Genomic DNA, 27,717 nt, shown 5'->3' on the forward strand with positions numbered 1-27,717 from the left:
GAAAATAATACGAAATTGACAAGTTAAAACATAGCCTATAGATAATTATCAGGCAGTACGTGTTAATTGTCCTATTGTGTCCCATTTCCACGAGCATAAAACAACTCACGCTGGGGCGACCGTTAGAGATATTTGGAACTCACGCGCGAAAAGGTTAAAAACCTTACTCACGTCAGCCTCGGAGAGCACGGCTCGCTGTTGTTTTTGTCGAAGCATGCATAAAAAGCATTGAGTTTGTCTGGTAGAGGGGCATCGTTGGCCAGATCACGACTGGATCTTCCTTTGTAATCTGTAATGGACTGTAGCCCCTGTCACATGCGTCGGAGCCTGTTTAATAGGATTCCACCTTGTTCCTATATTGTCCTTTTGCTTGTTTGATGGCTCTGCAGAGGTCGTAGCGGAACTTCTTGTACTTCTTTGTGTTCTCAGCCGTATCCTCGGGGTTGGCAGCAATAGTCCTGTTTGCGGTAGCTTTGCAATTTAGTTTAGTGCCAACTTCAGTGTTAATCCAGGGCTTTTGATTGGGGAAGCAGCAAACCTGCACTGTGGGGACGAGGGAGGGCCTTGTATGCTTGCTTGTGGGTAGAGTAACAGTGGTTTAGGACTTTACCGCCCCTAGTGGCGAAGGAGACGTATTGATGGAAATTGGGCATTACGTGTCTTAATGACGTGGAATTGAAATCACCGGAAACAAGGAAAGCTGCCTCCGGGTGCATGGTTTCCTGCTTGTTTATAGCCTCTTACAGTTAAGTGCCAGCTTGTTTTTTTCTTGTCCTGAGGTGGAATATATACAGCAGTCACGATAATAGATGAAAACTCTCTCGGGAGGTAGAAGGGTCGACATTTGACCATCAGGTATTCCAAAACAGGTGAACAATGGGTCGAGACTTCCACTGCGCTAGAGTCAGTACACCATTTGCTGTTGATGAAGAGGCATACCCCCTCCCCCTCTTGTTTTCCAGTCATACAGTACGGTGCCATCATCCTCTAATAACCCAATAGTCTCAGCCCACACCCTCTCTCCAGCAAGCTATCTCTTGAGTAACCCTGGAGTATCACAGGGCAAGAGAATATTAGATCTGGGGTGTGGCTGTGGAGACTCAGCTAGTCTCGCATTGCCTCACCTCCAAATTCACGTTGTTGTCACAGAAGCCTGGTTCGCGATGAAGCTAAGCCTCAGCTATAGATGTGGGTGTAAGGTAACCTAGCGATTATAGTGTTGGGCAAGTAACCAAAAGGTCGCTAGTTTGAATCCTTGAGCTGACAAGGTGAAATATCTATTGATGTGCCCTTGAGCAAGGCACTTAACCTTAATTGCTCCAGGGTGGCATACCCTGGCCGTGACTTCTCTCCGAGGGTGTCTCAGGGAGAATGTGTGCCTTCAGAAAGTATTCACACCCCTTGACTTTTTCCACAATACCCCATGATGTCAAAGTGGAATTGTTCTTTTCAAAAATGTAAAGCTGGAATGTCTTGAGTTAATAAGTATTCAACCCCTTTCTTATGGCAAGTCTAAATAAGTTCAGGAGTAAAGATTTGCTTAACAAGTCACATAATAAGTTGCATGGACTCACCCTGTCTGCAATAATGTGTTTTGCATGAATTTTGAATGTCTACCTCATCTCTGTACCCCACACGCAATTATCTGTAAGGTCCCTCAGTCGAACAGTGAATTTCAAACACAGATTCAACCACAAAGACCAGGGAGGTTTTCCAATGCCTCGCAAAGAAGGGTGATGGGTAAAAAAAAAAAAAGCATACATTGAATATCTCTTTGAGCATAGTGAAGTTATCAATACACCTAGTCACTACAAAGATACAGGTGTCCTTCCTAACTCAGTTGCCGGAGAGAAAGGAAACCGCTCAGGGATTTCACCATGAAAAGAGTGAAAAGAAGGAATCCTGTACAGAATGAAAGTATTCCAAAACATGCATCCTGTTTGCAATAAGGCACTAAAGTATAACTCCAGGGTCGCCATTGAATGGCAGACCCTGGCTGTGACCCCACTCTCCGAGGGTATCTCAAGAAAAATTGGATATGCAAAAAACACTGGACAAATTTAAGCACCAAATTATTATAGCTGCCAAGCTCAGCAGTGCTTCTCCTGTAGTAGCCAATGACATCGACCCTGGTAAATGATTCCGCATGCTTCCCAGCCGGAAGAGTTCGTGCATATATTAGGATTACATATTGTGATGTTATGACGACATTTTGTGACGTTTTTTGTTCGTTTGGGACTTTGTGAGGTTTTTTTCAGGCTGTTCAGGAGCACAACATTTTTTCTAGAGGCAAGCAGAAGTGGGTAGCCGAAGTCTACGCCCCTTCGTCGGTGTTTGGTCAACAGAAGGGATTCTTCAATAAAGTATTTGTTGTCATTCAACGAGAGACGACTCGTTTTCATGCAGAAGTTTTCATTGAGAAATATTGCACTAAACATCTTAGTTAAATTGCGTGACTAAGACCTCCTCAGCAAAAACGTCAAAATTAATGACAGATTTCTTGAGTTATCTTAGATTAATTCTGACTATTTTGAGGAAGTTGTAACGTAGGCGCAGGGAGTCAGGAAACAAGTGCAGTTAGTGAGTTTAATAAGAATGAACATGGACTGATACAAAACAAGCAAAGCGTCTGACATGGAAACATAAACAATACTACCTAACGACTACTAACAGAAGAGTACTATATAAAGGGTGAGTAATCAAGGGAGTAATGAAGTCCAGGTGTGACTGATGACGAGACACAGGTGTGCGTAATGAGGGTTGCCAGGTGTGCGTAAAGATGGGTTGGCAGGACCGGTGGTTAGTAAACCGGCGACATCGAGCGCCGCGGGAGTAGACGTGACATAAGTGTATACTGACTATAGCGTCTCAAAATGGACAAACAGTACTATTGAAAAAAATACAAATAAAATCAAGTCAAAATTTTTTTGTCACATGCACCAAATACAACAAGCCCTTAACCAACAATGCAAGAAAGAATACCAAAAAAAATAAATATATATATATATATATATATATATATATATATATATATAAATAATAAGAATAAATAAAAGTAAATAATAACTAAAGAGCAGCAGTAAAATAACAATAGCGAGGCTATATACAGGGGGTACCGGTACCGAGTCAATGTGCGGGGGCACTGGTTAGTCGAGGTAATTGAGGTAATATGTACATGTAGGTAGAGTTATTAAAGTGACTATGCATAGATAATAAACAGAGAGTAGCAGCAGCGTATAAGAGGGGTGGGTGGGGGGTGGGGCAATGCAAATAGTCTGGGTACTGGATTAGATGTTCAGGAGTCTGGATTATATGTTCAGGAGTCTTATGGCTTGGGGTTAGAAGCCTCTTGGACCTAGACTTGGCGCTCCGGTACCGCTTGCCCTGCGGAAGCAGAGCGAACAGTCTATTACTAGGGTGGCTGGAGTCTTTGAAAATTGTTAGGGCCTTCCTCTGACACCGCCTGGTATAAAGGTCCTGGATGGCAGGAAGCTTGGCCCCAGTGATGTACTGGGCCGTACGCACTACCCTATGTAGTGCCTTGCTGTCGGAGGCCGAGCAGTTGCCATACCAGGCAGTGATACAACCAGTCAGGATACTCTCAATGGTGCAGCTGTAGAACCTTTTGAGGATATGAGCACCCATGCCAAATCTTTTCAGTCTTCTTAGGGGGAATAGGTTTTGTCGTGCCCTCTTCACGACTGTCTTGGTGTGCTTGGACCAATTTCTATCTCTAATTAATCAAACTTAATGCTTTGAATAATTCCCAGAGGGTGTAAGGCTCTGGTTTAATCATGAATTAAACAAAGGTCCGCAACCAACAAGAATGATCTGTATGTTTTAATCATGGAGAGCTCTGCCGCCAAAAACATACATACAGCATTTATTCCCCTTGACACACAAAGGCACTTTGCTCCGCCCACCTTTAAACAGTTTATGTCCCCTTCATCCTGGAATGTTTAGGCTCAGCAGTTTCTAACTCACCCCCTCTGTTAGTGGGTTTATAATGATAACCTTAACACAGTTCACACAGTCATCATCAGTATTGGGGTTAACAATTTTAGTCATAATCATAATTCCTCCATCATGTGGACACCAAGGAACTTGAAGCTCTCAACCTGCTCCAATACAGCCCCGTTGATGAGAATGGGGCTGTGCTCGGTCCTCTTTCTTTTTCCTGTGGTCTACAATCATCTCCTTTGTCTTGATCACATTGAGGGAGAGGTTGTTGTCCTGGCACCACACGGCCAGGTCTCTAACCTCCTCCCTATAGGCTGTCTCGTCGTTGTCGGTGATCAGGCCTACCACTGTTGTGTCATCGGCAAACTTAATGATGGTGTTGGAGTCGTGCCTGGCCATGCAGTCATGAGTGAACAGGGAGTACAGGAGGGGACTGAGCACGCACCCCTGAGGGGCCCCCGTGTTGAAGATCAGCGTGGCAGATGTGTTGTTACCTACCCTTACCACCTGGGGGCGGCATGTCAGGAAGTCCAGGATCCAGTTGCAGAGGAAGGTGTTTAGTCCCAGGGTCCTTAGCTTAGTGATGAGCTTTGTGGGCACTCTGGTGTTGAACGCTGAGCTGTAGTCAATGAATAGCATTCTCACATAGGTGTTCCTTTTGTCCAGGTGTGAAAGGGCAGTGTGGAGCGCAATAGAGATTGCATCATCTGTGGATCTGTTGGGGCAGTATGCAAATTGGAGTGGGTCTAGGGTTTCTGGGATAATGGTGTTGATGTGAGCCATGACCAGCCTTTCAAAGCACTTCATGGCTACAGACGTGAGTGCTACGGGTCGGTAGTCATTTAGGCAGGTTACCTTAGTGTTCTTGGGCACAGTGACTATTGTGGTTTGCTTGAAACATGTTGGTATTACAGACTCAGACAGGGAGAGGTTGAAAATGTCAGTGAAGACACTTGCCAGTTGGCCAGCGCATGCTCGGAGTACATGTCCTGGTAGCGGGATTTCTTATAAGCTTCCGGGTTAGAGTCCCGCTCCTTGAAAGCGGCAACTCTACCCTTTAGCTCAGTGCGGATGTTGCCTGTAATCCATGGCTTCTGTTTGGGGTATGTACGTACAGTCACTGTGGGGACAACGTCATCGATTCCCTTATGCCATCGGAAGAATCCTGGAATATATTCCAGTCTGTGCTAGCAAAACAGTCCTGTAGCTTAGCATCTGCTTCATCTGACCACTTTTTTATTGACCGAGTCACTGGTGCTTCCTGCTTTAGTTTTTGCTTGTAAGCAGGAATCAGGAGGATAGAATTATGGTCATTTTTGCCAAATGGAGGAGGAGGAAGAGCTTTGTACGCATCTCTGTGTGTGGAGTAAAGGTGGTCTAGAGTTTTTTTCCGTCTGGTTGCACATTTTAAATCCTGGTAGAAATTAGGTAAAATGGATTTAAGTTTCCCTGCATTAAAGTCCCCGGCCACTAGGAGCGCCGTCTCTGGATGAGCGTTTTCCTGTTTGCTTATGGCCGTATACAGTTAATTGAGTGTGGTCTTAGTGCCAGCATCGGTTTGTGGTGATAAATAGACAGCTATGAAGAATATAGATGAAAACTCTTGTTAGATAGTGTGGTCTACAGCTTATCATTAGATACTCTACCTAAGGCGAGCAAAACCTTGAGACTTCCTTAGATATTGTGCACCAGCTGTTGTTTACAAATATACATAGACCGCCACCCCTTGTCTTACCAGAGGCTGCTGTTCTATCGTGCCGATACAGTGTATAACCCGCCAGCTGTATGTTATTCATGTCGTCGTTCAGCCACGACTCAGTGAAACATAAGATATTAAAATTTTTAATGTCCCGTCAGTAGGATTTACATGCTTGTAGTTCGTCCACTTTATTATCAAGCGATTGTACGTAGGCCAATAGTATCGATGGCAAAGGCAGATTAGCCACTCGTCGCCGGCTCCTTACCAGTGTCACGATCGTTAGACGGAGTAGACCAAGGCGCAACGTTGAAAGCAAACATACTTTATTAATCGAATGATAACACGAACAGCGAAACAAAACAACAAACGATACGTGACATCCAAAGGACAAACCTAACTAGGAACAAACCAACTGGAAACAAGATCCCACAACTATTGTGGGAAAAACAGCCTCTATAAATATGGCTCCCAATCAGAGACAACCAGCAACAGCTGACACTCGTTGCCTCTGATTGGGAACCACTCAGCCAACACAGAAATACAATACATACACACCCTGGCTCAACATATATAGTCCCCAGAGCCAGGGTGTGACAACCAGGCACCCCGATCTCCTTCCGTGATATCTCCTTTTCTTTCTACTGCGAATGATGGGGATGAGGGCCCTGTCGGGTGTCTGGAGCAAATCCCTCTCGTATGACTCATTAAATACAAATTATTAGTCCAGTTCAAGGTGAGTAATCGCTGTTCTGATGTCCAGAAGCTCTTTTCGGTCATAAGAGACGGTAGCAGCAACATTATTGCTGCTTTTTTCTTGTTTTCAAGTGAAGGTCTTTTAAGGGAGTATGCAAGCACACTCGTTCGGTTCGCTTAGCCGACTTCGGCTAGCCGCCAGCTGAACTAAAGCATGCTGACGCCTTAAGATATCAGGGTCGTTCCACCAATAAGAGTGCCTTTTGGGCAGTGTAATTTGGTCAAATTGACATTTACATTTCACCTCATTTTAACATTCTGTCATAAAGAGCACATGTTCAACTTCATTAAGAGGTTAAATACAAAAAATTACTATAGTAAGTGCCAATTAATTAACAGGGTTGACCATAACAGGGTGGATGTTTTCATCTTAAATTAGCGATACATCCCCTTGTGACAGGGGGAATGGAAGCTTGTTGTGTGCAACAGGGAGGGGATATTGAATTGCCATAATTTTCCAACATCACCATTGGTGCAGAGCCAGACTACTAATTATTATGCTACTTAATACATATAGCTACTGTATCTGGAAATAAGTTGTCACAAACAAATGGCTTTATTATATTTTATTTTTCAAAGAGTTGTGCCAGCAGAAAAAAAATATGGTGGTGCTTTAATGGTCAGATCAATTGCAAATAGTTTCAATCAAAGTTATTCCTGAATAATGCTTATAGTGAAAATGCATTCCATTATGCTAAATTGTCCATTGAGAGATATAGACATTCCTTCCTTCACAATATGTCACAGGCATTTGATCAACCGTCTGTCGGTGTGGTGTGGGTGTTGTTTATCTCATAAAGAATTTGAGACAGTAAATTGGTCTTCCTTTGACCTGGGGTTGATAACCGCTCTTGGTTTTCCTCTTTTCTGAGAACTGGAGATGGAAACCTGTTTGTTAGTCCTCCTCTAACTTCTCCACCACTTTGCGGAGCTTGTCAACCAACACTGTGGAACAGAAACTTGATTACTCAATCTGTCCTGGGTATGATAACACCTCTTAATGATGATTATAATGATGGAAATAAGAAATAAGGATAACTGAGAGGACAAATAGGAATCAATATGGACAGGTGAAATTATTGTATGTAGGGGTACAGTATATCATACAGTGCTCTCCGTAATAATTGGGACAGTGAAGCATTTTTTCTTATTTTGGCTCTATACTCCAGAAGTTTGGATTTGGTTAAAGTGGTTAAAAAAGGTTTAAGTGCAGATTGTCAGGCAAACTGTTTAGAAATTACAGCACTTTTTGTACATAGTCCACCCATTTCAGGGCACCAAAATTATTGAGACAAATTCACTTATGTGCATTAAAGTAGTAAAAAGTTAAGTATTTGGTTCCATATTCATAGCACGCAGTGACTACATCAATCAAGTTGGTATGATATTTGTGGGTCTAACTTTCTCACTCACCATTATTCACGATAAATTCAGGATTATACATAATCATGGTAGCATCCACATTAATGTAGAAGTTTTCAGAAACATATTCTATTCACAATAGAAGTCTCAAAATGACAATACATTATTTACCATTCATTTCTATTGGGCACAAAATAATCTGAAAGACAACCAAAACAAACAGCAAATGCATCCAACAAATGTGTAGAGTCACAAGCTTCATGTAGTCATTGCGTGCTATGAATATGGGACCAAATACTTAACTTTTTACATTATTAATACCTTCCTTCTAGGCGGAGTCAACTCCTTGCACATCTAGACAGCCAATACATCTCTGTTGCTAGTCAGGAACTTAATTGGTTCCTCTCACTGGTGTAGTCATGGCCCTGCCTCATGCTAGACCCTTCGTGGGCGTGGAAGTATGTGTGTGTGAGATAGGACTGTTCCTTCTCACTTCATCTGACCTGACCTCGGGCCGAATTACTCGCGCCTCCCTAATCCACGACTGTCCTACTTTATCAGTGACTGAAACCAGACTGTTGCCCTTTGCCTCATTCCTTAGGAGCCATGAGTTTTAACAATAACATATTTTGACAGAATGTAAACTTTCTGCACTCCCTCGTCTCAGTGTGTAACTTTCCATACACCTAGTTCTTATCCATCCTCCATTGACCCCAACATATACATTCCTTTTACATGTACAGTAATCAATAAGTTATAGTCTGGTAACATTAATAAGTACATTTCAAGCTAGAATCCAACACCACGTAGTCATTGTTTGATTTCAAATCCAAACATTTAGAGTATAGAGCCAAAAGAAGAAAAACTGCTTCACTGTCCCAATAATTACAGTGGGCGCTCTATACAGGTATCTTAGTGGGTAAGAGCGTTGTGCCAGTAACCGAAAGGTCGCTGGTTCTAATCCCTGAGCCGACTAGGTGAAAAATCTGTCGATGTGCCCTTAAGCAAGGCACTTAACCCTAATTGCTCATGTAAGTCGCTCTGGATAAGAGCGTCTGCTAAATGACTAAAATGTAAAATGTAAATGATATCTCGGCATATATGTTGTGTGTGTTGAAGGTATTACCTCCAGCCGTTGGCCTTTGGAAGCTGTCGTAGGAGCGACAGTCGTTGATCAGTTCTCCCAACTGTTTAGGGCAACCTTCAGGAAGAGGTTCAGTATATTTGTCTTCACACACCCTCTGATACACCTCTTTGTCTGAGCAGTCTGATCAGAAGTACAAGAGAAAACAGAAATGGAATGATACATTTCTAAATATGACAGAGCAAGCATATGTTTATAGAGGGAGCGAAAACCCAACCATGCTATTTCCAGATATACAGTATCATTGGTATTGCTGATAGTGTTTGTTACACACAGTACTTTCACTAATTGACACACACCTCTGAAAGGAATCTTGCAGGTTGCAATCTCCCAAAGGACAATACCAAAACTGCAAAGAACACGACAATTTAAACAGAGTGAAATTGCAGTAGACTGAGGCCTGAAGGGCCTACATTAGAACAACAGAGACCATTTCAACATAGAAAATGTACAGTGCCTTCAGAAAGTATTCATACCCCTTAACTTATTTCACATTTTGTTGTGTTACAGCGTGAATTCAAAATTGATTAAATATATTATTTTTCTCACCCATCTACACACAATACCCCATAATGACAAAGTGAAAATATGTTTTTTTAGAAATTACTGCACATTTATTGAAAATGAAATACAGAAATAATTCATTTACATAAGTATTCACACCCGAGTCAATGATATAATCACCTTTGGCAGCGATTACAGCTGTGAGTCTTTCTGGGGAAGTCTAAGAGCTTTACACACCTGGATTGTACAATATTTGCACATTATTATCTGAAAGATTCTTCAAGCTCTGTCAAGTTGGTTGTTGATCATTGCTAGACAGACATTTTCAAGTCTTGCCATTGATTTTCAAGGTGATTTAAGTCAAAACTGTAACTAGGCCACTCAGGAACATTCAATGTCGTCTTGGTAAGCAACTCCAGTGTTTATTTGGCCTTGTGTTTTAGGTTATTATCCTGCTGAAAGGTGAATTTGTCTCCCAGTGTCTGTTGGAAAGCAGGCTGAGCCAGGTTTTCCTCTACACTCCTAGAAAAAAAAGGTTCCATAACGGTTCTTCGGCTGTCCCCATAGGAGAAGCCTTTTTTGGGTCTAGGAAGAACCCTTTTTGGTTCCACATCGAACCCTTTTGGGTTCCATTTAGAACCCTCTGTGGAAAGGGTCCTACATGGAACCCCAAAAGGGTTCTACCAGGAACCAAAAGGGTTCTACCTGGAACCAAAAAGGGTTCTTCAAAGGGTTCTCCAATGAGGACAACCGAATAACCATTTTAGGTTCTAGATAGCACGTTCTTTCTAAGAGTGTAGGATTTTGCCTATGCTTAGCTCTGTTCCGTTTCTTTTTATACCAAAGAAACTCCCTAGTACTTGCCGATGACAAGCATACCCATAACCAAGGGTTGGAACCAGTTCAGGAAACAGAACCTGTACCGAAAGTGATCTATACCGGAACAGAACCGTTATTTTAAAAGCATGGGAATCAGTTAATAACATTATTTTACGCTCTGGGATGCATGCTTTGGAATATGTTTTATTCTGTACAGGCTTCCTTCTTTTCGTTCTGTCATTTAGGTTAGTATTGTGGAGTAACTACAATGTTGTTGATCCATCCTCAGTTTTCTCTTATCACAGCCATTAAACTCTGTAACTGTTTTAAAAGTCGCCACTGGCCTCATGGTGAAATCCCTTAGTGGTTTTCTTCCCCTCCGGCACCTGAGTTAGGAAGGACGCCTGTATCTTTGTAGTGACTGGGTGTATTGATACACCATCCAAAGTGTAATTAATAACTTCACCACGCTCAAAGAGATATTCTGTGTCTGCTTTTTAAAATTTGTATCCATCTTCCAATAGGTGCCTTTCTTTGCGAGGCATTGGACAACCACCCTGGTCTTTGTGGTTGAATCTGTGTTTGAAATTCACTGCTCGACTGAGGGACCTAACAGATAATTGTATACAGTGGGCTCCAAAATTACTGGCACCCCTGACTGGCAATGCACAAACAATACTTCATTATGCCATCAATCTTAACCAGTGCCCCTGGACCTCTGGAATTAAAACAGCCCCAAAACATCACTGACCCACCATCATATTTTACCGTGGGTATGAGGTGCCTCTCCTTGTATGCATCTCTGTTTCGACGCCAAACATGCCGATGCTGTTTCTGACCAAAACGTTCAATTTTGGTCTCATCTGACCAGAGCACCTTCTTCCAGTCATAATTTAAATGACGTTTGGCAAACTCCAAGCACTTGCGTCTGTGTCTTGTGGTCAGAAAGGGCTTTCTTCTGGCAACCTTTCCAAAGAGCCTGTGCTTGTGGAGGTGGCATCTGATTGTGCTTTTTGAAACCTGGTGACCCCAAGATGCCACCAAGGCCTGCAATTCTTTCACAGTGATTCTTGGGGATTTTGTTGCTTCTCTCACCATCCTCCTCCCTATCCTGGGGGGCAAAATGCATTTGCGTCCTCTACCCGTGAGGTTTTCAACTGTTCCATATCTTTAAAAAAATGTAATAATTGCCCTGACAGTGTTCTGTAGTATATTCAATTGTTTGTGGATCTTCTTGTTGCCATTACCAGATTTATGAAGGTCTACAACCATGTCTCTTTTGAACTGCCCGTTCTTTTGTTTTCTTCATGGTTTGGATGACAAAGGGATATTGCATGCGTGTTACCTAATTTTTATACCCTAGTGAAACAGGAAGTGATGTAATGGCTCATATAGTTCCTTAAGACTTAGATAAACTTAAATAAGTGGAATTTTATTCTTGGTTAAATTTTGGTAGATGTTATTTACAATAATCTTTAAGGGTGCCATTCATTGTGAAACCTTGATTTGGAGGACATTGATTTTTAATTAAAATGAATAAATTATTTTGGTGGGTTCCATTGGAACATTAATATAGTACAGTATTTCTCACATGTTGGTATTTTGAGTTTCTCTCTATAATTATATTGTAAGTCTTGTTTGTGCATTGCCAGTCAGGGGTGCCAGTCATTTTGGAGCCCACTGTATGTGGGGTACGGAGATGAGGTAGTCATTAAAAAGTCATGTTAAACACAATCATTGCACACAGATTCCATGCAACTTATTAAGTGACTAGTTAAGCACATTTTTACTCCTGAACTTATTTTAGGCTTGCCATAACAAAGGGGTTGAATACTTATTGACTCAACACATTTCAGCTTTTCATTTTTTATACATTTTTAAAAACCTAATTCTACTTTGACATTATGGGGAATTGTGTGTATGCCAGTGACACAAAATCTCAATTTAATCCATTTTAAATTCTGTAACACAACAAAATGTTGAAAAAGTCAAGGGGTGTGAATACTTTCTGAAGGCACAGTAATGAGTTTTATGTGATTTTACATTCATGGTTCAGTGGTTGAGAGTGTGTAGTATTTTGGCTTGAAGCTGACCTGTACATCTCACATTCCTTGTTGTATTTATGGTTAATATTCTCAAGCTGCTGAGGGGAGCTGTAGCAGAAAGAGCTTCGATTGCTGTCCTTAGTCCTCTTCAATGACGTCTCTGTTTTGGCCAGCTCAAAACCTCCCAGCTAACCATGTACAAAGGAAAACAGAAAATTACATTGAGATAGAGTACTTCACCTATCACTTTGTAGTGTCAAACACACATGGATGTCTACAGGACTGCATTGAACCTCATACCTTCACTCTGTACCCGGTATCTACCAGGAACTTGCTGCTGTTGATGCATCCATGCACTTTAAACTTCTCCTCAGACTGGTGCAATCTACAGTTAGAGAGGGATTAGCTAGTCATGACAGCTCAATGTGATTAGGATACACTTTCGCTTTCTGTGAACTTTTGTAAGAGAGGCGCAGGGCACTGATAAAGTGTACCCATTATTTTAGAGAAGAAGAAACACCAGAGCATACTGGATAGTATTGGTGGATAGAAGTTTAAGTAGTTGAATCATAAGCTGCATGAATAGGATCCAACGTTCCTCTGTCGATTTAGGCAAAATTGTACCTGACGTTACCAATGACATGTGGCTGTGGCAGGGCAATCAGAGATGCGACATTATTAGCCAGTTTTAGGCGTGGCATTCCACCATGCTGGCGGAATCCTTTCATGTGCACCAACACTTCATGTTGAAGGTGTCTGTACTTGTTGCGACAGAGACGTGGCATATTGGCATAATATATATATTTGAGCATCATGTAGTAGCCTAAGCCTATTGATGTTACATTGAGCTGGGTGAATGGAATATGAATGACAGTCATCCAAGAGACTGTAATAGAAATAAGGCAATGCTCATAAAAAATGTTTTCGTCCTCCCTCATCATAAATGGCACTGACTGCCAATGATATGAGGTTGCTACAACCTGGCCTATGAATGAAAGTTCACAACGTAGGTGCACAGGTTGAGAGAAATTTGAGTAATCAAGATGACAGACATTGACACATTCAATACCGCCTTGCACAATTTTGCCTGCATCTAGATGATCTAGGGTGTAATCATTAGTCCAACAGCTGCAAACAAGAGTTTCTATTGGACAAATGCAGGTATGTTTATCCCCGTTTCGTTCCATTTGCTTTCGTTTAAGAATACACCCGATCACATGCAAACACAGTTCACTTTCATAGCAGCCACATACAAACAGCCCCAGACCATTATACCTCCTCCACCAAACTTTACAGTTGGCACTACGCATTCGGGCAGGTAGCGTTCTCCTGGAATCAGCCAAACCCAGATTAGTCCGTCGGACTGCCAGATTATGAAGTGTGATTTAGTACAATGGCGGTGAGCTTTACACCACTCCAGCCGACGCTTTGCATTGCACATGTTGATCTTAGGCTTGTGTGCGGCTGCTCGGTCATGGAAACCCATTTCATGAAGCTCTGTACGAACAGTTCTTGTGCTGACGTTGCTTCCAGAGGCAGTTTGGAACTCGGTAGTGAGTGTTGCAACTGAGGACAGAAGATTCTTACACACTACACGCCTAAGCACTCGGTGGTCCCGTTATGTGCGCTTGTGTGGCCTACCACTTTGCGGCTGAGCCGTTGTGGCTCCTAGACGTTTCCACTTCACAATAACAGGGCAGAAATTTTGAAAACTGACTTGTTGGAAAGGTGGCAACCTATGACGGTGCCTCATTGAATGTCACTGAGCTCTTCAGTAAGGTCATTCTACTGCCAATGTTTTTCTATGGAGATTGCAAGGCTGTGTGCTCAATATTATACACCTGTCAGCAACGGGTGTGGCTGAAATAGCCGAATCTACTAATTTGAAGGGGTGTCCTCATATATACAGTGTGTGTGTGTGTGTGTGTATATACAGTGAGGGGAAAAAAGTATTTGATCCCCTGCTGATTTTGTACGTTTGCCCACTGACAAAGAAATGATCGGTCTATCATTTAAAATAGTAGGTTTATTTGAACAGTGAGAGAAAGAATAACAACAACAAAAATCCAGAAAAACGCATGTCAAAAATGTTATAAATTGATTTGGATTTTAATGAGGGAAATAAGTATCTGCAAAACAAAATACTTAGTACTTGGTGGCAAAACCCTTGTTGGCAATCACAGAGGTCAGACGTTTCTTGTAGTTGGCCACCAGGTTTGCACACATCTCAGGAGGGATTTTGTCCCACTCCTCTTTGCAGATCTTCTCCAAGTCATTAAGGTTTCGAGGCTGACGTTTGGCAACTCAAACCTTCAGCTCCCTCCACAGATTTTCTATGGGATTAAGGTCTGGAGACTGGCTAGGCCACTCCAGGACCTTAATGTGCTTCTTCTTGAGCCACTCCTTTGTTGCCTTGGCCGTGTGTTTTGGGTCATTGTCATGCTGGAATACCCATCCACGACCCATTTTTAATGCCCTGGCTGAGGGAAGGAGGTTCTCACCCAAGATTTGACGTACATGGCCCCGTCCATCGTCCCTTTGATGAGGTGAAGTTTTCCTGTCCCCTTAGCAGAAAAACACCCCCAAAGCATAATGTTTCCACCTCCATGTTTGACGGTGGGGATGGTGTTCTTGGGGTCATAGGCTGAGAGAGATTGACAGTTTTTGTGTTTCATCCATTTGCGAATAATCGCACCAACTGTTGTCACCTTCTCACCAAGCTGCTTGGCGATAGTCTTGTAGCCCATTCCAGCCTTGTGTAGGTCTACAATCTTGTCCCTGACATCCTTGGAGAGCACTTTGGTCTTGGCCATGGTGGAGAGTTTGGAATCTGATTGATTGCTTCTGTGGACAGGTGGGTGGTGTAGTGTGTTGGTAGTGAGGTCCTCCACCCTCCAGGTCTCCAGGGCTTGGTGTCTGCTGTGGAGTGTCCAGGTGTGGGGCTGGAGGGGGTCAAATACTTATTTCCCTCATTAAAATGCAAATCAATTCATAACATTTTTTACATGCGTTTTTCTGGATTTTTTTGTTGTTATTCTGTCTCCCACTGTTCAAATAAACCTATCATTAAAATTATAGACTGATCATTTCTTTGTCAGTGGGCAAACGTACAAAATCAGCAGGGGATCAAATACTTTTTTCCCTCACTGTATATACACACACACACACACAGAACCAGTCAAAAGTTTGGACACACCTACTCATTCAAGTGTCTTTCTTTAATTTTACTATTTTCTACATTGTAGAATTATAGTGAAGACATCAAAATTATTAAATAACACATATGGAATCATGTAGTAAAAAAAAAAGTGTTAAACAAATCAAAATATATCTAATATTTTAGATTCTTCAAAGTAGCCACCGGTTGCCTTGATGACAGCTTTGCACACTCTTGGCATTCTCTCAACCAGCTTCATGAGGAATTCTTTTCCAACAGTCTTGATGGAGTTCCCACATATGCTGAGCACTTGTTGGCTGCTTTTCCTTCACTCTGCGGTCCAACTCATCCCAAACCATCTCAATTGGGTTGAGGTCAGGTGATTGTGGAGGCCAGGTCATCTGATGCAGCACTCCATCATCCTCCTTGGTCAAATAGCCCTTACACAGCCTGGAGGTGGTTTTTGGGTAATTGCCCTGTTGAAAAACAAATGGTAGTCCCACTAAGCGCAAACCAGATGGGATGGCGTATCGCTGCAAAATGCTGTGGTAGCCATGCTGTTTAAGTGTGCCTTGAATTCTAAATAAATCACAGACAGTGTCACCAGCAAAGCACCCCCAAACCATCACACCTCCTCCTCCATGCTTCATGTTGGGAACCACACGTGGAAATCATCCGTTCACCTACTCTGCGTCTCACAAAGACACGGCGGTTGAACCAAAAATCTCTAATTTGGACTCATCAGACCAAAGGACAATGTTCATTGCTCGTGTTTCTTGGCCCAAGCAAGTCTCTTCTTATTGGTGTCCTTTAGGAGTGGTTTCTTTGCAGCAATTCGACCATGCGCATTAATTATTTGTTAATTTTATTTTGTATTATTTTATGATTTTCTTTTGGTATTCTTTCTTTAAAAATGCATTGTTGGTTAAAGGCTTGTAAGTAAGCATTTCACTGTAAGGTCTACACCTGTTGTATTCGGCGCATGTGACAAATAACATTTTATTTTATTTGATGAAGGCCTTATTAACACAGTCTCCTCTGAACAGTTGATGTTGAGATGTGTCTGTTACTTGAACTCCGTGAATCATTTATTTGGGCTGCAATCTGAGGTGCAGTTAACTCTAATGAACTTATCCTCTGCAGCAAAGGTAACTCTGGGTCTTCCATTCCTGTAGCTGTCCTCATGAGAGCCAGTTTAATCATAGCGCTTGATGGTTTAAGAAGGATAGAAATTCCACAAATTAACTTTTAACAAGGCACACCTGTTAATTGTATTGCATTCCAGGTGACTACCTCATGAAGCTGGTTGAGAGAATGCCAAGTGTGCAAAGCTGTCATCAAGGCAAAGGGTGGCTATTTGAAGAATCTCAAATATAAAATATATTTTGATTTGTTTAACACTTTTTAGGTTACTACATGATTCCATATGTGTTATTTCATAGTTTAGATGTCTACACTATTATTCTACAATGTAGAAAATAGTAAAAAATAAAGAAAAACCCTGGAATGAGTGTGTGTCCAAACTTTGGACTGGTACTGTATATATACTGTAAATATAAATAAGATAAAAGGAGAGAAAGGGAGAAAGAGAGACTTATTCAACTAAAGAAATTCAATATAACACATTTATGGCAAAGATATGATAGAGATGGTGATCCGTGCGTCATGTCATGTGTAATTGGTGTACTGTCTGGTTTCATGTGTGTACAAGGTAAAGTGATTCATTTCTATAGAGGTACTGTATAACTGTAAGTAGGTTGGCATTTATTGTCATGAATCTTGCCCTGGTAGCAGCTCTGCAGAGTGGTCACTAGCTGGCACAGCCACAAAGTCATAAAATCTATTTTATACGTAACCTTAACCCAAACCTTAACCACACTGCTAACCCTAATGCATAAAGAAATACCTTAAATTAAGACCAAAAAGCAGCTTGCCCATCTAGCCCATCATTACTGACTCCAGGTCAAGATTAATGAGAATAAACATCAAACTGCTACCTGTAGAGACCCTGTGCTGCGTCCAGACTCATGCGAGCCTTTCTGTCCCAGAGCAGGTTGCTTTGGGAAGCCAGCACCTCTCTCAGACTGCCCTTCTCACAAAACTCCATGACAATGAGGAAGTTTGGATTGGGTCCTACAGGACAACAAGGGTAGAGAAGATCATTATAAATGCAACAAGGGCACATCATCACATTTTGATATCATATCCTGCAATCACATAGTGATTATATCCTGTCTTACATTTGTTCAGCAACTATTTCACATACTGTAAAACAGCTTACTCACCACTCTCGTCCTGGACACAGATCCCAAACATTCGCAAGATGTTTGGTGACTCAAAGCGTTTCATAGTCTCCACTTCCTTTTTAAAGATGCTTCTCACTTGACTGTGTGGGACAAACATAACCGATTAAACAAATAGATGTTTAGCACTGAAGTTGATATTACAAGACCTCTCAGACATCTTATATGCTATGCTACATACCTCATGCTTGTGCTCCTTGAGTAGGTGTATCTTTTGATGGCCACTGGGAATTTGTTGTACTCTCCTTTGAATATCTCTGAGTTGTCATTTTTGATGAAGGGCTCTTTGGGCACGTCGTAGATCAGCTCCTCTGGCTTGATCTCTCGGATGTCTTGATTAAAAATACTGGGCTTCATTACTGGCAATGGGAAACACAACAAAGTCAAACACAACAAAGCCACTCCTGTACTCCCTGTTCACCCATGACTGCGTGTCCAAGCACGCCTCCAACTCAATCATGAAGTTTGCAGATGACACAACAGTAGTAGGCTTGATTACCAACAATGACGAGACAACCTACAGGGAGGAGGTGAGGGCTCTGGGAGTGTGGTGCCAGAAAAATAACCTCTCACTCAACGTCAACAAAACAAAGGAGATGATCGTGGACTTCAGGAAACAGCAGAGGGTGCAACCCCCTATCCACATTGACGGGACCGCAGTGGAGATGGTGGAAAGCTTCAAGTTCCTTGGCGTACACATCACTGACAAACTGAAATTGTCCACCCACGCAGACAGTGTGGTGAAGAAGGCGCAACAGAGCCTCTTCAACCTCAGGAGGCTGAAGAAATTTGGCTTGGCACCTAAAACCCTCAAACTTTTACAGATGCACAATTGAGAGCATCCTGTCGGGCTGTATCAACGCCTGGTATGGCAACAGCACCGCCCGCAACGGTAGGGCTCTCCAGAGGGTGGTGCGGTCTGCCCAACGCATTACCGGGGTCAAACTACCCGCCCTCCAGGACACCTTCAGCACCCGATGTCAAAGGAAGGCCAAAAAGATAACAAAACAAATGTATGAATTATACATGTTGTAGAATGAAACACCTATATGCCCTATATGCCTATGGATTAAGAACAAATTCAAGGTTTAAAACAGAGCCATGATGAAATGGCTCTCTAGGTATTTCTCCATTACATATATTATAATATGCTTAACAATAGTAGAGACATTTCTTTAGTGCAAATGCTGTGCTTCTGAGAAAGGATGGTTCCCTCTAGCTACCTGCAGCTGGTCTGGGTGTGTAGTCAAGGACATGGGATGGAGATAAACTTCAGAAACAGATAGACCTGTATAGACCTGTATTGTTTCTTGTTGCTTCAGAGTAACCCGGTCACACGGTTAAAACAAAGAGCCTTAGAGTAACCACAGTTTTTCAGTTCATCCTGTCTTTTACTATCTTCCAAGGGTGCAGCTGTGTGGAGATATGAGTAGCAACAGAACTAACGTTTTCACTTGTTTGTGCGCTATGACCCGATACACATAGCCACATACACATAGTCACAAGAAGAAACCATAGTGGCTCAAGGTCCAGGGAGGGTGGCTGTTTGGATAAAGAGGGGGTTCAGATATGATATGAAAAGGAGACCAAGCAGACATGGGGATAGACAGGTAAGAAGCCAATTGTTCAGTACACTCCCAAGTAGACTATAAGTTAAACACATTCTTCAGTAGACTATAAGTTGAACATAGTTAAATATTTTTAGAATATAAAGTTAAAACATAGTTAATCACAAAGACAAGCAGTAAGACTAAGTGAAACAGAGTGTGGTACAGAGTGGTACACAAGGAGCGAGCCTGAGCCAGAGTCAGGACATGGCTCCTGGGAATGGGCCTGCTCATTCTTACAATGTGTGGGAAATATACACTGTGTGCACAATTATTAGACAAGTCAGTATTTTCACCATATCATCATTATTATGCATATTTCACAACTCCAAGCTGTATAAACTGGAATGCTTATTGGATTTAAGCATATCAGGTGATGTGTATTTGTGTAATGAGGGAGGGTGTGGCCTAAGGAGATCAACACCCTATATCAAGAGGTGTATAATTATTAGGCAGCTTCTTTTCCTCAGGCAAAATGGGCCAAAAAAGAGATTTAACTCACTCTGAAAAGTCAAAAATTGTAAAAAGTATTTCAGAGGGATGCAGCACTCTTGAAATTGCTAAGATATTGGGGCGTGATCACAGACCCATCAAAAGTTTTGTTGCAAATAGTCAACAGGGTCGCAAGAACCGTGTTGAGAAAAAAAGACGCAAATTAACTGCCAAAGATTTGAGAAGAATCAAACGTGAAGCTACCAGGAACCCATTATCCTCCAGTGCTGTCATATTCCAGAACTGCAACCTCCCTGGAGTGCCCAGAAGTACAAGGTGTTCAATGCTCAGAGACATGGCCAAGGTAAGGAAGGCTGAAACCTGACCTCCACTGAACAAGACACATAAGTTGAAACGTCAAGACTGGGCCAAGAAATATCTGAAGACAGATTTTTCAAAGGTTTTATGGACTGATAAGATGAGTGACTCTTGACAGACCAGATGGATGGGCCCGTGGCTGGATCAGTAACGGGCACGGAGCTCCACTTCGACTCAGATGCCAGCATGGTGGAGGTGGGGTACTGGTATGGGCTGGTATTATTAAAGATGAGCTAGTTGGACCTTTTCGGGTTGAAGATGGACTCAAACTCAACTCCCAAATTTACTGCCAGTTTTTAGAAGACACTTTCTTCAAGCAGTGGTACAGGAAAAAGTCTGCATATTTCAAGAAGACCATGATTTTTATGCAGGACAATGCTCCATTGCATGCATCGAAGTACTCCACTGCGTGGCTAGCCAGTAAAGGCCTTAAAGATGAAAGAATAATGATATGGCCCCCTTCCTCACCTGACCTAAACCCTATTGAGAACTTGTGGTCCCTTCTTAAACGGTCGATTTACGGTGAAGGAAAACAGTACACCTCTCTGGCCAGTGTCTGGGAGGCTGTGGTTGCTGCCGCACAAAAAGTTGATCGTCAAGAGATCAAGAAACTGACAGACTCCATGGATGGAAGGTTTATGACTGTTATTGAAAAGAAGGGTGGCTATATTGGTCACAGATTATTATTTTTTTTATGTCAGAAATGTTTATTTGTAAATTTTGAGTTGTTTGTTTATTATTCTCACTTTAACAGATGAAAATAAACAAGTGACATGGGGAACTTTTCGTTTTTCATTTAGTTGCATAATAATTCTGCACACTAATAGTTGCCCAATAATTGTGCACACAGATATTCTCCAAAGAAAGCCAAAACCTCACTTTTACTTTCTTAAATATTCCGGTTTGAGGTTTATTAACATTTTGGATTGACCGAGAGCACAGTAGTTGTTCAATAATAAAATTAATCCTCAAACATACAACTTGCCTAATAATTGTGCACACATTGTACACTATGCATGAGAACTGTACATGTCTAAGAATTGATTATACTGCTATACATGAGGCCATGCATAAGGAATGTCTTAAACGTATATGGTTGAGAATGGGTTATGGACCTGCCCTGTTTAAACCATATTTAAGTATTGATTGATATGTTTTAGAATAAACAGAGCAGAGCCAGGAGATGGCTCTGTTATTTTTTACATGAGAAAGCTTGGTCCTGCCACTATTGTTTCCAAAACTGAATACATAGGAGGAGGAGAAGTCAGATTTCGCCACTATCATAAATTAAGAGAGTGGGCGGAGCAGTCAAAATATGATTTGGAGACAATGGTGGAAGAACTAAACAGGTAGGGATTAAGCTAAAAAGTATGTCAAATGTGCAGGAATAGAACTGTATATAAAAAGTGTTAGGAATTCAGTTGCTCTGCAGACCAGCTCGGCTTTGTTGCTTTGTGTAATAAAGTCTATATTGATTCTACAAAAACTCTGAAAGTACTGTTTGTTTTAATAAGTATAGGGATAATTTTCCACAACAATAATCAAAGACATCAACCACCTGAGCCACTGCCTGTTCACCCCACTATCATCCAGAAGGAGAGGTCAGTACAGGTGCATCAAAGCTGGGACGAGAGACTGAAAAACTGCTTCTATCTCAAGGCCATCAGACTGTTAAACAGCCATCACTAGCATATTAGAGGCTGCTGCCTATAGACAGACTAGAAATCACTGGCCACTATAAGAAATGGAACACTAGCCACTTGTCACGAATACAGCCGAGGCTGCCCCTCCTCCTTGCTCGGGCAGGCTTCTGCGTTCGTCGTCACCGGAGTACTAGCTGCCACCGATCGATGTTTCTGTGTTACACTAGTCTTGTCTTTATTAATCACACCTGTTACCCATTATGCTTATTTGTGTCCCTATAATTACCTCTGTTTTCCCTCCTGAGTTTGTGTGTGATTGTCTGTTGTTTTACGTTGTTTGGTGAGCTGTTCTGCTCTTCCCTGCATGGAGGGTTTGTTATGGTTTACTTTTGTTTAGTAAATCCATTCATTTTCTCAGTTCTGTGTCCTGCGCCTGATTCCGTTTCACCACTTCACCCAGACGTTGACAGAATCACGCACCACCTATGGAGTCAGCAGGCACATCCGATCCCAGCGCCTCGGTGGAGGAACGCATCCAGCAGCACTCGACCATGCTGCAGGCTTTAGGTTCGGCTATGGATCGAGTGGTGAACACCATGGATCGATGGGAGAGAAGTGGGTTTCCTACACTTCTCCCCCATCAAGACCATCAAACCCTGGATCCAGTGGAATTCGGCTCTCGCTCCCGAGGGAATATGATGGGACAGCTGCCGGGTGTAAGGGTTTCCTGCTCCAGGTGGAGCTCTACCTGGCAACCATCCACCTGGCTCCCTCGGGATACTGGAGCGTGTCCGCCCTCATCTCCTGTATGTCGGGCAGAGCGCTGGAATGGGCCAACGCGGAGTGGGGTGGAATAGACGCTGAGTCCATACGTTACAAGGATTTCACCCGCCATTTCCGGGCAGTATTCGATCATCATAGTGTCTGATCGGGGTCCCCAGTTTACATCAAGGGTCTGGAAGGCGTTCATGGACCATCTGGGGGTCTCGGTCAGCCTGACCTCAGGGTTTCACCCCGAGAGTAATGGGCAGGTGGAGAGAGTAAACCAGGATGTGGGTAGGTTTCTGAGGTCATATTGCCAGGACCGGCAGGGGGATTGGTCAGTTTACATCCCCTGGGCAGAGATGGCACAAAATTCCCTCCGCCACTCCTCCACTGACCTGTCTCCCTTTCAGTGTGTACTAGGTTACCAGCCGGTCCTGGCACCATGGCATCAGAGCCAGATCGAGGCACCTGCGGTGGATGAATGGTTTCGGCGCTCGGAGGAGACATGGTACGCTGCCCAGGTACGCCTGCAAAGGGCTATTAGGAGACAGAAGGCGAGTGCCGACCGCCACCGCAGTGAGGCTCCGGTGTATGCACCGGGGGACCGGGTCTGGCTCTCGACCCGAAACCTGCCCCTTCGCCTGCCCTGCCAGTTTGTGGGGCCCTTTAAAGTCCTGAGGAGGTTGAACAAGGTTTGTTATAGGTTACAACTCCCCCTGATTACCGTATTAACCCCTCGTACCATGTGTCTCTCATCAGGCCGGTGGTAGCTGGTCCGCTCCAGGAGTCTGAGGTGCGGGAGGTTCCTCCGCCCCCATTGGACATCGAGGGGGCACCGACGTACTCAGTCTGTTCCATTCTGGTTTCGAGGCGTCGGGTGGGAGGCCTGCAGTATCTCGTGGAGTGGGAGGGGTACGTTCTGGAGGAACGGAGCTGGGTTCCCAGGAGGGCCATCCATCGTCGTCATCTGACTCGCCCTGCTCCGCGTCTTCCTGGCTGTCCCCGAGGCCAGTGTCGACGCATGGCTGGAGCCGCGCGTCGGGGGGGGGTACTGTCACGAATACAGCCGAGGCTGCCCCTCCTCCTTGCTCGGGCAGGCTTCTGCGTTCGTCGTCACCGGAGTACTAGCTGCCACCGATCGATGTTTCTGTGTTACACTAGTCTTGTCTTTATTAATCACACCTGTTACCCATTATGCTTATTTGTGTCCCTATAATTACCTCTGTTTTCCCTCCTGAGTTTGTGTGTGATTGTCTGTTGTTTTACGTTGTTTGGTGAGCTGTTCTGCTCTTCCCTGCATGGAGGGTTTGTTATGGTTTACTTTTGTTTAGTAACTCCATTCATTTTCTCAGTTCTGTGTCCTGCGCCTGATTCCGTTTCACCACTTCACCCAGACGTTGACACCACTTTAATAATGTTTACATATCTTGCATTACTCATCTCATTGTATATACTATATTCTATACTATTCTACTGTATCTTAGTCCATGCCGCTCTGACATCGCTCGTTCATATATGTATTTATTCTAAATTCATTCCTTACTTAGATTTGTGTGTATTGGGTATATGTTGTGAAATTATTAGATATTACTTGTTAAATATTACTGCACTGTCGGAGCTAGAAGCACAAGCATTTCGCTACACCCGCAATGACATCTGCTAAACACGTGTGTGACCAATAAAATTTGATTTGAGATCACATCAAACCAATAACACAGAGAACAAGATATCACAGCACATCGTCACACAAAATACATTGAGGATGGATAGACCATGGGATGCTTGCCTGATGTAAGATGCAAAACTGTGCTGATAGGATATACTCACAGTGTCCTTTATCATCAGGTGCAGGTTGAAGTCAGTAAGAAATTAGAAACAGCAACAGTTGCTCAGATTCCAAATTAACAAGTACAGTTTGTAACAACAATTAATCTATAGAGGCTTACTTACAGGTTTCCAACATGGCTTTGATGTCTTTCACATCTTTTTCGGTGGAGTCGACTTTCTCACGCACTGCGCCCACACTTTCCTTCGTGTCCTCCGCCAGAGACTGTAGCACTGTGGGACATAACAGTAACACACACAGCTAAATTTGGCGTAGTCAGCAGAATCAACAACTCGAGCTTTCCCTGCCTGCTCATACGGGGAGGCCACTTGATTATGACTGAAAACGGCATGGTAGAGCTGTCTCACATTTCTGCAGCTCCAGACGATCACTCTCCCTGTCAGCCTCATCCTCTCTCCGTCGTGTCGCCTCTCGAAACACCAGAAGTAGCTTGTTCCTCTGATCCACCTGCAGGGCTAGCGACAGCACCTGAGCCACATCATTCAGCCGCTCATTTAAACTCCCAAAATCATCTCCTTGGTCGTAGGCCTTCAGGATGCGCTTCAGGTAGCTGGTGCAGGAGTATTTCTTAACCACGTCCTGGGCATATTCCAGGGTGAGTTTGAGCTCGTATAGGCCATTCTCCACAGGAACAAGCTTTTGCCCCAGTCCCTTCACCTTAACTGCTCTCACCAGCTCTTCCAAGGCTTTTATGCGCTGGGCCAAACGCTGACAGCGCTTCTTATTGGCTTTCACTTCACCACATAGAGAGTAAAGCTTCTCCGCTATGCCCAAGATGGGATCTATGATGTCCATGGCTGGAGAGAGAAGAGTGGATTAAGAAATGCATTAGACAAGGTTTTCCCAAAACATAGCTCTGAGAAAGTCCATCTACCGTAGCAGTATACTAACCTGTCGAACTGACCTTGTTGACAGAGCACCAAACTAGTTAAATAATCAATGTTGAACGCATCACATAACAGTCATACAAGTTCTAGAGATGTCTCTCCCACTTCAGTAAGACATTGTATGTCCAAATTGTGTGTGTGTGTGCGCACGCAGGGAAGACTTTGTTACCACCTGAAGACATAAATAATATCATCTGAAATGGGTACATCAGGTTCTGGTCATTTTTAACCATAGCTACTTATTTCCTAGAAGCTACTTTGGCACTGTGTAATGTCAGTTAATGTATTTCGAAAACTAGTCTGGTAGAGGAAGGGAAACTTGCTTATCCCTGATACACATCCGATGTGAGACTGTAATGTGCAGTTTTTAAGTTCTTGTGAAAGCTGAGGGAAGGTTATTTTATTTGGCCTTGATTTTTAAGTAATGTTCAGCTGAGCAATCAATGACAAATGAACAGCATTAGTTATGACAAACAATAAGGTCTGGTTTCCCGGACCTAGGTTAAGCCAAGTCCTGGACTACAATGCACTTTCAATTGGTATTCAACTGAGAACATTTCTGGTGATGGCATGTATATGATGTAGCTACCCCTTTGTGTTGGTTGGCAACCCCTGTTTAGGATTATTCAAAGCAATAGCATCTGTGTTAGCCATTCCAAAATCACATAACTGTATAATTCTACAACCTAACCTGTTTTTCTATTGACTCTATGAGGTAACTGAAAAACAAGTGCTGACAAGGAAATAATTCCTAAGCAGCTAAGTTCAATAGACCCCCTTCCTCTGGAGAACCCAAGGGGGCCTACAGCTTTCCCCACTTGGGACCACAGCTGGCTCTATGTGAACTACTCTACTTTCACATAAATAATAATAATAATAATAATAATAATAATAATAATAATAATAATAATGATAATATGCCATTTAGCAGACGCTTTTATCCAAAGCCACTTACAGTCATGCATGCATACATTTGCACACAGTCATGAAAGCCTACAGCTTTCCCCACTTGGGACCACAGCTGGCTCTATGTGAACTACTCTACTTTCACATAATAATAATATGCCATTTAGCAGACGCTTTTATCCAAAGCCACTTACAGTCATGCATGCATACATTTTTGTTGTTGTGTGTGTATGGGTAGTCCCGGGGATCGAACCCACTACCTTGGCGTTACAAGCGCCGTGCTCTACCAGCTGAGCTACAGGAGGACCACCCACATCTCATCAAAAATAATTTCACTAATGCAAAATATACACTTACTGTGCACTGTTTTAATAGGTTTTAACACAGTTGCAGCTGACAGTATTTTTCAGTTACAACCCTTTTCTGGCATCCTTCCATTACACACAGGCGGAGCACGCTAGACAGTTAATTAGCACAGTTAATCATACAGGTTTGATTTCTGTATTTAGAAAGTTACATATCTTGAAAACTTGATGGCTGACAAGCTAAACATTGTTGGGACTATGTCAACAACGGACTAATGAAACAAATACCAAAATATAGTTTTTGGGTGGAATTTTCCTGTAAGTACCAAATGTTTCGAAAACGGTATTGCAGGCGAGGCGTACAGACGTTTAGATAGAGCATTTGTACAGCGTTGGGGCATTTCGCTCAGGCGGCAGACAGCTTCGTGAATAGACGGTATATGTTTATATGTTTGAATGGGCTATAGAGCCCCCATATCACTAATAGTGAGTCACATCGGTCGATTGGTTGCATTATTGAATGTTTCACACTTGCCAGCATATATAAATGACAATCACCAGTTCTCGCCTTTCAGAGGAGACAGACACTCTAGTGAGAACTTTTGATTAACGTTTTGAGCAAAAGGCATTGTTCTCAAAAGCAGGAAGTAGACTATAAGCCAAATCACACGCAACAAGCACTAGTTACTGTTCTCTGTTCAACCTAAAACCTATTGTACGTTTGAAATGAAAAATACCTTGAGAGACTGTTGCTATCGGTTCTGAGACTCTGACATCTGAAACAGAAAGGAGATCACACCCTTAGTGTGCACTGACACGGGTTTCTATGGAGCTCCTCCTACACAACTACCGCTCACAGCAGAGCTATGCACTTCCTCTGTTTATTTCAGTTCAGGTCTGCTTTTCTAATTTCTTTCAATAATAATTGCCCTGCTATAATATGGTCTGGCATTCATGCCTAGGTCTACTTGCTTAAACAAGGGACCCCAAATGACCCCCATAAAAAAAGACTGAACAGTCAGCAGGTATATAGTTGGTAGACTTGCAGCTAGCTAGCATACTGCGTTTTAATAATTGCTGTGTGATTTACTAGCTAAGTAGCTAGCTAGATATCCAGTGGTATTCAGTATGCTTTGAACATTAAATGAGCACTCAAAATTGTACGACTTTGTTGATTTTGGGAGGATTCAATTTAAAGAATG

General features: G+C 42.7%; 1 protein-coding gene across 1 annotated transcript; it reads right to left on the reverse strand.

The window, feature by feature from the left end:
* Positions 1-6,963: 6,963 nt before the first annotated feature.
* On the reverse strand, positions 6,964-27,364 carry LOC121531710 (mixed lineage kinase domain-like protein). The gene is made up of 11 exons (XM_041837098.1): positions 27,253-27,364; positions 24,765-25,214; positions 24,522-24,629; positions 17,928-18,105; positions 17,729-17,829; positions 17,441-17,576; positions 12,587-12,671; positions 12,335-12,474; positions 9,218-9,267; positions 8,901-9,041; positions 6,964-7,357 (listed from the first exon to the last, which is right to left on the reverse strand). Exons 2-11 carry the CDS (start codon positions 25,210-25,212, stop codon positions 7,308-7,310), a joined length of 1,437 nt encoding a protein of 478 aa, XP_041693032.1. The 5' UTR covers positions 25,213-25,214; positions 27,253-27,364; the 3' UTR covers positions 6,964-7,307.
* Between the last annotated feature and the right edge of the window lie 353 nt (positions 27,365-27,717).

This window comes from Coregonus clupeaformis, chromosome 19 (assembly GCF_020615455.1).
Source record: "Coregonus clupeaformis isolate EN_2021a chromosome 19, ASM2061545v1, whole genome shotgun sequence".
NCBI lineage: Eukaryota > Metazoa > Chordata > Actinopteri > Salmoniformes > Salmonidae > Coregonus > Coregonus clupeaformis.

Excerpts from the sequence above, each read along its gene's own strand:
- LOC121531710 (XM_041837098.1), bottom strand. The coding sequence starts at position 25,212 with ATGGACATCATAGATCCCATCTTGGGCATAGCGGAGAAGCTTTACTCT. Across the intron at positions 18,106-24,521 it reads CAAAGCCATGTTGGAAACCT|TAATGAAGCCCAGTATTTTT; the intron begins GTAAGTAAGCCT and ends TCCCATTGCCAG. Across the intron at positions 12,475-12,586 it reads ATACCGGGTACAGAGTGAAG|CTGGGAGGTTTTGAGCTGGC; the intron begins GTATGAGGTTCA and ends GTACATGGTTAG.